Source organism: Brassica napus, chromosome C5 (assembly GCF_020379485.1).
Source record: "Brassica napus cultivar Da-Ae chromosome C5, Da-Ae, whole genome shotgun sequence".
Taxonomy (NCBI): Eukaryota; Viridiplantae; Streptophyta; class Magnoliopsida; order Brassicales; family Brassicaceae; genus Brassica; species Brassica napus.
In genome coordinates, this window is record NC_063448.1 from 13,970,491 (window position 1) to 13,982,811 (window position 12,321).

The following is a 12,321-nucleotide window of genomic DNA, read 5'->3' on the forward strand; positions in this document are numbered from 1 at the left end:
TCCTGGACTTGACCCTAACTTTGCACACCTCATTTGGATACTTCTGGACACTCCTGAACACTCCTGAAGTCTTGATACACAATCTCCGGAGGTCTTGCCCTATTCTTGCTCAAGACTCAAACTGCTCCAAACTACTCCTTTGGCTCCATTTCTTTCTTCAAGTCAACATCAACTGAGCGTAAGCGTGGTTCGTCGGAGTTAAATTTTGAGATGGTTGTTAACAAGGTTCTCTTAGGGCGTGGCTATCAACATTGGTTTACACTTTCAACACCCTCCACGTCATCTTCTCTCTCTTCCACGTCGTCTTCTCTCTCTTACATCTAATAATTCAACACCTACCCACTTACAATGGTTTGTTGAATTTTATTCAACACCCTACCCTACAATTGTTTTTTCAATAATTTTGTTTTTCATATGTTTTGTAATATATATTAACAATAATTCAATCAAATCAAATTAAATATTTTAGAATCAAACAAATGTTTTAAATAATTTTTTTTTAATTTTTAAATTTAATATAAAATCAAATATTAAAGACGAAAAATATAGAAACTTTATTAAAATCAATAAAATTACAAGAAAATAAAATATAACACAATACATTAATAAGCACACGACATAAATAATAAAACACACATAGCTTAATTAGTGCAATAAACTCAATCGACAAACTTAAAAATCTCTTCAACCATGAAACATTCCAAACTTTTCTCATATGTGTTTGACTAAATCTGCTTGCAATTCATGATGCACATTGGAATCACGCAATTCCGATCTAGCACGTACATGATTTGCAAATGCAGGTAGCACTTCAGTCGAGAATGGTTGTGGTGCAATAGATCCACTTGCCTCAGATTGATCATAGTCAGTCCAGTGTTGAGCATATGTATCTCGTTCATCTTCAACAATCATGTTATGCAATATGATACATGACCTCATTATAATAGCCAAATCGGAAATGTCCCACATACGAGCTGGTTCACGAATGATTTTAAATCGAGCATGCAACACTCCGAATGCATGTTCGATGTCCTTCTGGCAACCCTCTTGAACTTGTGCAAATAACTTGTTCGGTTCACTTTGAGGAAGCCTAATCAATTTGATGAAAGTAGGATAAGAAGGATAGATACCGTCAGCTAGATAATACGCCATATTATACGGACGTTGGTTCACGAAAAAGTTCACTCTTGGAGTATTTCCTTGTTCAACATCATCGAACACTGATGAACGATCTAGAACGTTTATATCGTTTAATGTGCCGGGACATCCAAAAAAAAGCATGCCAGATCCATATATCATGGGATGCAACTGCTTCAAGAATAACAGTGGTGGTTCCCTTATCTCCCCGAGTAAATTGTCCTTCCCACGCTGTAGGACAATTTTTCCATTCCCAGTGCATACAATCAATACTCCCAATCATCCCCGGAAACCCTCGTTTTTCACTAACATGCAAAATTCTCTGCAGGTCATCTTGAGTTGGGGCTCTGAGATACACTTGCTCATACAATTGTATGATTCCCTTACAGAATCTACGCAAGCACTCCAAAGCTGTAGTACCTCCAATTTTGATGTATTCATCCACCGCGTCGGTTGCAACACCATATGCTAACATTTGCATGGCCGTGGTACATTTTTCTAATGGAGATATACCTTCTTTATTAGCTGCGTCAAATCGCTGGGTGAAGTAGTCGTCACTGCTTGATAGATCCCCAACAATCCAGAGGAAAACATGTTTTCGCATCCGGAATCGTCGACGAAACACTGCATCGTCATATGTAGGTTGATTGGAAAAGTAGTCGTCAACCAGCCTTTGATTTGCAGCTGCATGATCTCTCTTGAAGTATCTTCTCTTGTTACTAGATGGATAATCTTGCTCTATTTTTTGTCGACGCTCTCTAAAGTGGTTTAGGATATACCTCTCTTCAATTTCAGACTGACTTTTGTAAGCTTCAATATCAAAATCAAATTCTGATGGATCCATTGAGATTGTTTTAGTAAGTTGAGATTTATTTTATTGATACATAAATGGAAGAAATGAGTTCTTATTTATAGGAAAATGGAACCAACAAATTGAGTGGTTGGAGGAAAGCATTATAAAAGCATGGTGAGTGGTTGAATGATAAGATTGACGAAAGTCACGGGCATTTGACATCATTATTAAAGTTCGGTGAGTGGTTGGAGGATAAGATAGATGAAAGTCACGGGAACTTGACCACATTATTAAAGTTTGGTGAGTGGTTTGAAGATAAGATAGATGAAAGTCACGGACACTTGACCACATTATTAAAGTTTGGTAAGTGGTTGGAAGATAAGATAGATGAAAGTCACATGCACTTGACAGTACTATTAAAGTTTGGTGAGTGGTTGAAAGATAAGATAGATCAAAGTCACGGGCACTTGAAAGCATTATTAAAGTATGTCGAGTGGTTCAAGGATAATATTCTTCAGATAAAAGCTGAAAGATACATTTTACATTATTAAAATAGAACATGACAAACAAACATTATTAAAATAGAAGATGACAAGCGAACATTATTAAAGCATGAAGTGACGTGATACAGACAGCCACTTGTGATTATAATTAATTTTCAAATAATTTGTCGCTCAACTGTTTGAACAGCTCTTTGCTCTGATCACTGAGATGTTGCTTTTCACTTAGTTTCAACCACATCTTCATCTTCATCTTCTTAGCCCGAGTCTTTTCTTTCATCAGCTGGTTTGCTTCTTCTTGCCTTTGTGTTGCCTCTTTTCGCCTTTTGTTTGACTCCTCTTGCAACATGGCTATTTTTTCCAAGCGTTCCAACTCTTGCGCCTTGATTTGTTTGAATTCAATAAAATCTTCATTGACCACTTCCAAAGCTGCACCCTTACCTTTCTTTTTAGTTTTTTTTTAGCTGCATCCCTCCCCATTGGACGAGCACTGGATCCTACAGAGTTGGAGTCACTAGCATCACTTTCATGGACTCTCTTAGATCCACTGCTCCCAGAGCCAGTATTTCCTCCTACCTGACTACCATAACGTGGTTGATCATGGACAGCGAGCCATTCAGACATTAAATTAAAATGTCCATTCTTTTCACCTGAATAAAGCTCATGTGCTTTCGCCAATACATCGTTCTCCGACCACCCGCTTTGTTGTAGACGTTTAGCGTTATCATAAGCACCGATCCATTTCCCCAATATTTTGTTTACGTAGTTGAAATGATTTCTGCAGGATATCAAATCACCTGGAGGATCAAATGAGCAATGCTCATTACAATACTCTGTAATTTTACCCCAATATGCGTCGCTTTTTTGGTTTCGGCCAATAACACTGTCTGTTCCATATTTAATCCACCCGCTCAGTAACACCAAATTTTGCGCAGTGGCCCACTTGGGGCTTTTCCGACGAGTAGAAGTTGAATCATCTGCATTTGGAGTCGCTTCATTAAGACCGCTCATACCACCAAGAGCCATTTGTTTAGAAAATTCAGGAAATTCAGTTGCTCCAACATTTGGAACAACTTCATTACCATGTGGAGTAGAAGAATAAGAAGGTGTTTGAGATGGATTTGGCATCATCGATCCATAATTTGGAGGATAGGTTGAAATAGCTGATGGCATGAAGAAATTTAGTTGATAACCATAATTTGGTAAATGTTGAGGATGGCTAGAAGATTGATTCTCAAATTGATAGTTATTGGGATTTGGATAGTTAAAAGAATAATTATTAGAATTATGGGTGTTAAAAGGATTATTATTGGGATTCATTTCACTTGAAAAAGAAGAAAAATATAAAATCAAGAGTTTTTTTTGTAGAATAATAGAAAAATTATAGTAGAAAGAGATGAGTTTTTTTCTGTGTCCAAATCAAATGAAACAAGTCTCTATTTATAGAGTATTAAAAATGAAAAATTTTGATGTAAAAATATTTATTTTAAAAAAAAAAATTTAAGAGATAATTGATCTAAAATAATTGAGAGGAAAAAACAAATCAGAAATTTCACTTACCAATGTTTTAGTGACAAGTGGTTTTTTGGGGATCTATTTTGCCTTATCTTTAACGATTCAACAATGTTGAATTATTTCAACTATGTTGAATGCACGTAAGATTCAATTGTCTTTTCAATACCCCATTGCACATTTTCAACTATTGAATCAACAAATTCAATATGCCATTGTAAGTAGTCTAATAATCCAACAATATTTTATCATTATTTAAATTTAAAATAAAAAAGGAAATAAATGGGGTGAGAATCGTTTCTCAAATATTGACAAAATATTGTTAAAGATTTTTAAGTCCTATCAATTTCTGAATGAAATCAAAACAAAACCATAAAAGAAAGAAGGTAGATCTTCAGGTAGTATTGTCGCTTGTCGAATTGTCTATATAATTTTTCTTATAAATGTAATGTCACAATAAATTAGTATTAAAAAAAAAGGTTGGTTAGGCCATGCGCAGTGGGTTGTTTTTAGAGTCATTTAGATGAATAACCATAAAAGAACCAGTAATTAGGTAAATAGCTACACCTCTTTAGAAAAATGGACGAGAGCTCTATATTCTCATTTTAGCCCTACTATTAGGTCTGCCCATTTCTTTAACAGTTTCGTTGCTCAGACTAAGCTAGCCTACTTGCTAACCTAGTTACACCTATTACACACAAGCCATCATGTCCAAAACTGGAATTTTTCATATCACTTTCATCATCGGGAAGGTAAACACGCTTGCAGAGCTTTTCTACTTGCTATTAACTCAGATCACCAGAAGCAGAAGTGAGTAGTTTCTGAAAAAGGTGGTGTCCTCTCCAATTGTTGACTTAGACAAGAACATCGACTGATAAAACGGAATCGATACCGAGATGATGTTCACTGCGGGAGAAGAGCCCATCGGAGTTCATGTTCTCACCTATCAATCATCATGCGCCATAAAAAAGATTGTCAATGCTTTAGAAGATGAAGAAGTTGGTGTGATACGGTTTCAGGAAGATTCCCAAAATACCTTATGTCAAGACAGATGAAGATCTAGAAGAAACGAGAAGTATGGTTTAGGTTTGCGGGGTAGCCTATACGGTTCTAGCTGAGAGAGAGTTTGCGATTGTCACTGGAAAAGAAAATACGAGAAACTTGAAGAAAAACTTGCGAGCTCATTGTAAGTATTTTCCGGTTATTTAATGATAGTGACGGTTACTAAATAACAAAATCGGAAAGCTAAGTTTGATTCCAGATTTGGTTTCCATAACCAGGTAATTACATTACTAACACACTTTACATTGGTGTAGTGTTATCAACACCGTTGGATGTTCGGTGTCTGAAAAGAACCTAATCGACATCGCCGAAAGAGCTCGTCCTCTCACAGCAAAAGTAAGAACATTACAGCTTAACATACAGATGGCGATTTCTATATCTAATATTGAAGTTAAACTTGATTTTGGGCTATGCTTAATTATGGACCAATAAACTCTTATTGGACTAAACCCAAAATTAAGCTTAAATTCTAGAATCTTTCTAGAATTATCATCACCTCCTCAAATAGAAAAATATCTAGATATTGTAGTAGAAAAATCTAGAGAATAAAGAAAAATCTAGGAAGTAAGGAGGTTGTAATAGAACCATCTAGATATTTGTAATAGAGTTTAGGAGGCTATAAATACCTTTTCATCCTCTCATTTGTAAAAACACAAGAAGTTGAACAAGTAAAGTATAAGAAAGTTTTCTTAAAGAAAGAGTGTTCTACTCAAACACTACAAGAAAACACAGTTTTAGCAAGGAAATTTAACGAGGAAAACTATTCCTCGTGAAATTACGATGACTTAACGATGAAATTACGAGGAAATAAAGTTTCCTCGTAATGGCCTTGTAAAATACCGAGTAAAGCTTTTCCTCGTAAAATCGTCGTAAGTTGACGTGGTTTTTCCGAGAAAAATGTGTTTCGTCGCAAATTCGTCGTAATTTTAGCATGAGTTTTACGAGGAAATAACTTACGAGGAAAGAACGAGAAATCCACCAACTTAACACGTTTTTTTTGCCACCAACCTAATTTTTCGTCGTAAATTCCTAGCAAAATTCAACTACCAGATTCGAAAATTTTCTATATATATGGAGGTTTGAACATAATTTTAAGCACACCAACAAGAAAAAAAAACGTGAAAAAAATGTCGGGCTTGGGAAATATTTTCGAGTTGCGGAGGTGGATGTATATGCATAGAGATGCTAACGGGAGAGTGACGAAAGAATATCTTGCTGGGTTGGAGCGTTTTATGCATCAAGCAGATTCTACACCGCTCGCCCAAGAAAGCGGTAAAATATTCTGTCCTTGTAGGAAATGTAACAATTCAAAGTTGGCAAATCGTGAAAATGTTTGGAAGCATTTAGTAAATAGAGGTTTCACGCCAAATTATTATATCTGGTTTCAACATGGAGAAGGTTATAGTTATGATCAGAATGAAGCTAGTAGTAGTAATAACAACTTTCAAGAAGAACCGGTTGATCATCAATTGCATAATGCACATAGTTACCATCAGGAGGATCAGCCGATGGTAGATTATGATAGGGTTCATGATATGGTAACTGATGCATTCGTAGCTCATGATGATGAAGATGAAGAACCTAACATAGATTCAAAAAAGTTTTATGAAATGTTAGATGCGGCAAATCAACCACTTTACAGTGGTTGTAGAGAAGGTCTCTCTAAATTGTCATTGGCTGCTAGAATGATGAATATTAAAACTGATCACAATCTACCTGAAAGTTGCATGAACGAATGGGCAGATTTATTTAAAGAGTATTTGCCGGAAGACAATGAGTCTGCTGATTCTTATTATGAGATTCAGAAACTGGTTTATAGTCTTGGGTTGCCTTCGGAGATGATAGATGTTTGCATCGACAACTGCATGATCTACTGGGGAGATGATGAGAAGTTGGAAGAATGTCGATTCTGCAAGAAACCACGATTCAAGCCGCAAGGAAGGGGACGTAATAGGGTACCGTACCAAAGGATGTGGTACCTACCAATTACAGATAGATTGAAAAGATTGTACCAATCGGAGCAGACTGCTGGAAAGATGAGGTGGCATGCCGAGCATACTCAGACGGATGGTGAGATGACTCATCCATCAGATGCAAGAGCCTGGAAACATTTTAACAAAGTACATCCGAATTTCGCTAGCAATAGCCGGAATGTGTACCTCGGATTATGCACAGATGGATTTAGTCCATTTGGAATGTCAGGGAGACAATATTCATTGTGGCCTGTCTTTCTTACGCCATACAACCTGCCACCGGAGATGTGCATGCAACGGGAGTTTTTATTCTTGACCATATTAATACCCGGTCCGAAGCATCCAAAAAGGTCACTTGATGTTTTCCTACAACCACTGATAAAAGAGTTGAAGGATTTGTGGTCAACAGGGGTGAGGACGTATGACTGCTCAACGAAGAAGAATTTTACGATGCGAGCTATGCTTTTGTGGACCATAAGTGACTTTCCTGCCTATGGGATGTTGTCTGGATGGACTACACATGGGAGATTAGCTTGTCCATATTGTAATGGAACGACAGATGCATTTCAACTGAAGAATGGTAGAAAGACAAGTTGGTTCGATTGTCACCGTCGATTTCTTCCAGTTGGCCATCCGTACCGAAGAAACAAGAATTTGTTTAGGCACAAAAAGGTTGTGAGAGACACTCCTCCTCCATATCTAACTGGAGAACAAATTGAAGCGCAAATCGACTACTACGGAGCTAACGAAACAGTTCGCTGGGGTGGTAATTGGCATGTCCCTCGTAATATGCCTGATTCTTACGGTGTTCATCACAACTGGCACAAGAAGAGTATATTTTGGGAGTTACCATATTGGAAGGATCTTCTTCTGCGCCACAACCTTGATGTGATGCATATAGAGAAGAATTTCTTTGAGAACATCATGAATACAATATTGAATGTCCCAGGGAAGACAAAAGACAACATAAAATCGAGGTTGGACTTGCCGGATATTTGCTCAAGAAGTGAGTTACATATAAAAAGCAATGGCCAAGTTCCCGTTCCAATTTTTAGATTGTCTTCAGAAAAAAAGTCGGTTTTGTTCAATTGGGTGGCATCAGAAGTGAAGTTCCCTGATGGGTATGTTTCAAATCTTTCAAGATGTGTTGAAAAGGGTCAAAAGTTCTCCGGGATGAAGAGTCATGATTGTCATGTCTTTATGCAACGACTTCTGCCATTTGCATTTGCGGAGCTACTTCCAACAAACGTACATGAAGCACTTGCAGGTAGTTTACAATAGGACAATAATATTAAATTGGTTTAGTTTACAATAATAGTATTTGACTAACAATGTGTTTAATTGTTTTTGGAATAGGCATTGGAGCATTTTTCAGGGATTTGAGCACACGCACTCTTAAAGAAGAAGTCGTAGAACAGCTTCAGGAGAACATTCCTATCTTATTGTGCAACTTGGAGAAGATATTTCCTCCAGGCTTTTTTGACGTGATGGAGCATCTAGCTATCCACCTCCCATATGAGGCATTGCTTCGTGGACCGGTACATTACGGATGGATGTATCAGTACGAGCGAGCCATGAAATATTTGAAGGGAAAAGCAAAGAACCTCGCCAAAGTTGAAGGTTCTATAATTGCTGGAAGTTTGACAGAAGAAGTTTCTCACTTCACATCGTACTACTTTGCGTCAAAAGTACGTACCCGAAGAAGAGCTCCAAGAAGATATGATGATGGTGGCGTTGCGCCCACATATGCAGTTGTTGGTGTTCCAGAAATCTTTAGCCAGATTGGACGACTTGGTGGGAAATCAAAACAGGTTTGGTGGTCGAGTGAAGAAGACGCTCATAGTGCACACACCTATATTCTACTCAATTGCGAGGATCCATTGATGCGTTATTTTGAAAGGTAACTTAAATTGAGTATACATTATATAATTGAGAGAGATTAATTCATGTAAAATGTGAATTTACAGCATGTTTGTTTCACAAGTCGAAGAAACATTTCCTGGTATATCCACAAGTGACGTAGACAAAAGAAAAGATCAACACTTTGTTAAGTGGTTGAAGAATCAGGTATTAATCAAATACTTTTAAAATTTTCATACATGAATGATTTGTATTTCAACGTTCTTTTTATTTTTAAATAGGTTGATTATGACGACGATGCAGATTATCCTAAGTGGTTACACGAAGTAATTCAATCTCCACTTGTAAAGGTCACCACATCACAGATGTATTTCACACGAGGCTATACTTTTCACACATATGAGTATGGTAAACAGCGGGCAACCAGTAACTATGGAATTTGTGTGAAAGGAGAAACAGATTTCTACGGAATCTTGACGGAGATTATTGAAGTCGAATTCCCAGGGATATTGAAGCTAAAATGCGTCCTCTTCAAGTGTGAATGGTTCGACCCCGTCGTCAATAGAGGTGTTCGGTTGAACAAATTCGGTGTAGTAGATGTCAACGGTGGCCGGAGGTACAACAAATTCGAGCCCTTCATCTTAGCTTCACAAGCAGACCAAGTTAGCTTCCTTCCATACCCACGGATGAGAGAGTCGGGTATAAATTGGTTAGCCGTGATCAAAGTTACACCTCGAGGACGAATCATCGTAGGAGAAGAACCACCATTGCAAGAAGAACAAATAAATGAAGTTCATGAACCTGAACAAGAAATTGATGACATCCTTCTCATTGATCCGCATAATCACGAGTATGAAGATCTTACCGAAGATCCCACGGAGGAAGCTGTTGAAGACGAGTTTCATGTAAATGATGATGTTTCAAGTGATGACGAGAATGTCGATGAATCCGATTAATGTATTTCATATTTGTATGAGTTTGAATTATTATATATAATTAAAGATAATGGGAGTTTATTTATAAATAAGATATCGATATTAATTATAAGTAAAGGAATTGTGTTTTTATAGTTTTCGGTTTGGATTAGAATGAATTGCTTGAGGTTAAAGGATAGAAGTGTTTGATATATGAAGTATAAGATAAAGAAGATGTGGTTTGGGATTTGGGGTTTCGTTTTAGGGGTTTAGAGACATTCGTCGTACTTTCCACGTTACCTCACGGGAACGACTTATAATTCAGTCGTCTCTGGGAAAGTTAAAATTTCACGGTAACAGTAAACGTCGTAAGAGCCTCGTTAACTTACGTGGAATTAGAGACGATTTATAATTAAAAAAGCGGACATCGCTTTTTCCACGTAAGACCAAAACGTCGTAAGAGCCTCGTTAAATTACGTGGAAAGAGCGAGGTTCGCTCCAGAAGACTTAATTTAAAGTCGTCCGGGGAAAGCAAAGTCGTCCAGAAGACTTAATTTAAAGTCGTCTCTGGGAAAGTTAAAATTTCACGGTAACAGTAAACGTCGTAAGAGCCTCGTTAACTTACGTGGAATTAGAGACGATTTATAATTAAAAAAGCGGAATTAGAAGTCGTCCAGAAGACTTAATTTAAAGTCGTCCGGGGAAAGCAAAGTCGTCCGGGGAAAGCAAACGCCGTAAGAGCCTCGTTAACTTACGTGGAATTAGAGATGATTTATAAGTCGTCTGAAGTTTTTTTTTTAAAAACAAAGCCGGACGACTTATAATTAAGTCGTCCCTTTTAATTTTCAATTGCAAAAGTGACCTCTTTAGACGACTTACCTCTTCTGGACGACTTAATGCTAAGTCGTCTGCGGCAATGTTTATTGAACTTCTTCATTTTCTCTATGTTTATTGAACTTCTTCAGTTGGGAAACCTTCCAGACGACTTATAATAAGTCGTCCAAACCTTCTAGACGACTTATTTGTAAGTCGTCCAGTTGGAAAACCTTCCAGACGACTTATTTCTTCCAGACAACTTATATATTTACAAATCTATACAAAGACAAGTTGAAATACAAATACTTCGCTCGTTATCCCTCATTTTCTTCGCGTTGCACCTAGCAAAGTCTTTAGGGTCAAAGGAGACCCCAAGAGCATGACATTCAATGTACTTTACAGCGTACACGGGTTTGAGGTTTGGAGATAAGAAAGATAGGGTTTGAGGTTTGGGGTTTAAGATTTTAGGGGTTAGCAAAAAAAGCCTCGCTATTCACACGTAAAATCGATGATAAAAACAAGAATCGTCGCAAGAACGACGTTAAATAAAAGACGGGCCTCTGTATATCCTCGTTAATTTACGTGGCCCTTACGACGAAACGAAAGACGGGCCTCTGTCTTTCCTCGTGATTTTGCGACGAATGTTCGACGAACACTAATCCTATATATAGGCGAAACCGCAGCCCTCTTCATTTCCTCTCTAATTCCTCTCTACAGCCTCTCCATTTCCTCTGAAAATGGTAAGTCTCTCATTCCTCTCTAAGTAGTTTAGGGAATTTAGATTAGGTGGTTAGTTTAGGGAATTTAGTTTACGAAATTAGTTTACAAAATTTAGGTTTCCTCATTTTATTAATTACGTAGTTAATACTATTCATAATTTTTTTTACTCTTGACTTTAATTTAGAAATTTAAATTTTGCAGACTATTCGTAGGCACCAGCGTAGTGCTCACTACTCGCAGATGTTCGGTCCACCGGGTAGTCGGTTAGACCTGCCTTCACTTCCCGGTTCTTCTTCAGCTCCCGGTTCTTCGGGTCAGCAGGAGACCGTCCCCGAGACTCAATCTTCTCAGAGAGTCTCGCCTACTTCTACGGCATCGCCATCAGTTCCTCATGTGCCTCCTCCGGTACCTCCTCCTCCGATGCCAGCTCCTCATGTGCCTCCTCAGATGCCCGCCCATCAGGTTCATGCTGATTTGATGGTGCCAGCGAGTTGTCCTTACTCTCAGTACACTGTTGAGGACATTCTCGGTTTCCCAGGCAGAGAAGGCTTACCGATCATAGACCCCGACCGACCTGAAGGAACTCTTTGGTATGTATGTTACATTTATTTTTTAAAATTCATTTGTGACTTTAATAAATATTTAAAACTTTGAATTTGTTTTTTTTTTCCAGGTTTGGGGTTGATAACTGCCTTGCAACAGAAGTAACCGAGACGATTAAAGGTTACTTCTCCATGGCACATCCCAACTGGAAATCCACTCCGATCTACATCAGAAGGACGTGGTTCAAGATTTACGCTGTAAGTTTTTACAATTTATTCCTGATTTATATTTTTTTAAATTTTATTTTTCTAAACTAATTATTAATAATTTTTTTTTTGCAGCAAAAATTTAATTGGTCCATCGGGGTCACTGAGAAGGTGCGGAAAGAGTTTATCGACAAGGCGAAGAAACGTTTGTTGGACACGGTCTCCAACTGGAAGGGTGACTGGATCGTGAAGGGCTATGAGCGGGGCAAACCTTCAACCATCACC

The 12,321-nt window shown here is 37.8% G+C and overlaps 1 protein-coding gene across 1 annotated transcript; it reads right to left on the bottom strand.

Moving 5' to 3' along the window:
• Nucleotides 1–319: 319 nt before the first annotated feature.
• LOC106400709 lies at nucleotides 320–4,838 on the bottom strand. The gene is made up of 3 exons (XM_048756824.1): nucleotides 2,965–4,838; nucleotides 1,326–1,849; nucleotides 320–1,282 (listed from the first exon to the last, which is right to left on the bottom strand). Exons 1-3 carry the CDS (start codon nucleotides 3,748–3,750, stop codon nucleotides 712–714), a joined length of 1,881 nt encoding a protein of 626 aa, XP_048612781.1. The 5' UTR covers nucleotides 3,751–4,838; the 3' UTR covers nucleotides 320–711.
• Nucleotides 4,839–12,321: the final 7,483 nt, after the last annotated feature.

Bases quoted from the DNA above. Each gene is read 5' to 3' on its own strand.
- LOC106400709 (XM_048756824.1), bottom strand. From the start codon at position 3,750: ATGAATCCCAATAATAATCCTTTTAACACCCATAATTCTAATAATTAT. The intron at 1,850-2,964 runs GTCCATGAAAGT...TCTAGTAACAAG, and splicing joins GGAGCAGTGGATCTAAGAGA to AGAAGATACTTCAAGAGAGA. The intron at 1,283-1,325 runs TGTTATTCTTGA...ATATGGATCTGG, and splicing joins GGAGATAAGGGAACCACCAC to CATGCTTTTTTTTGGATGTC.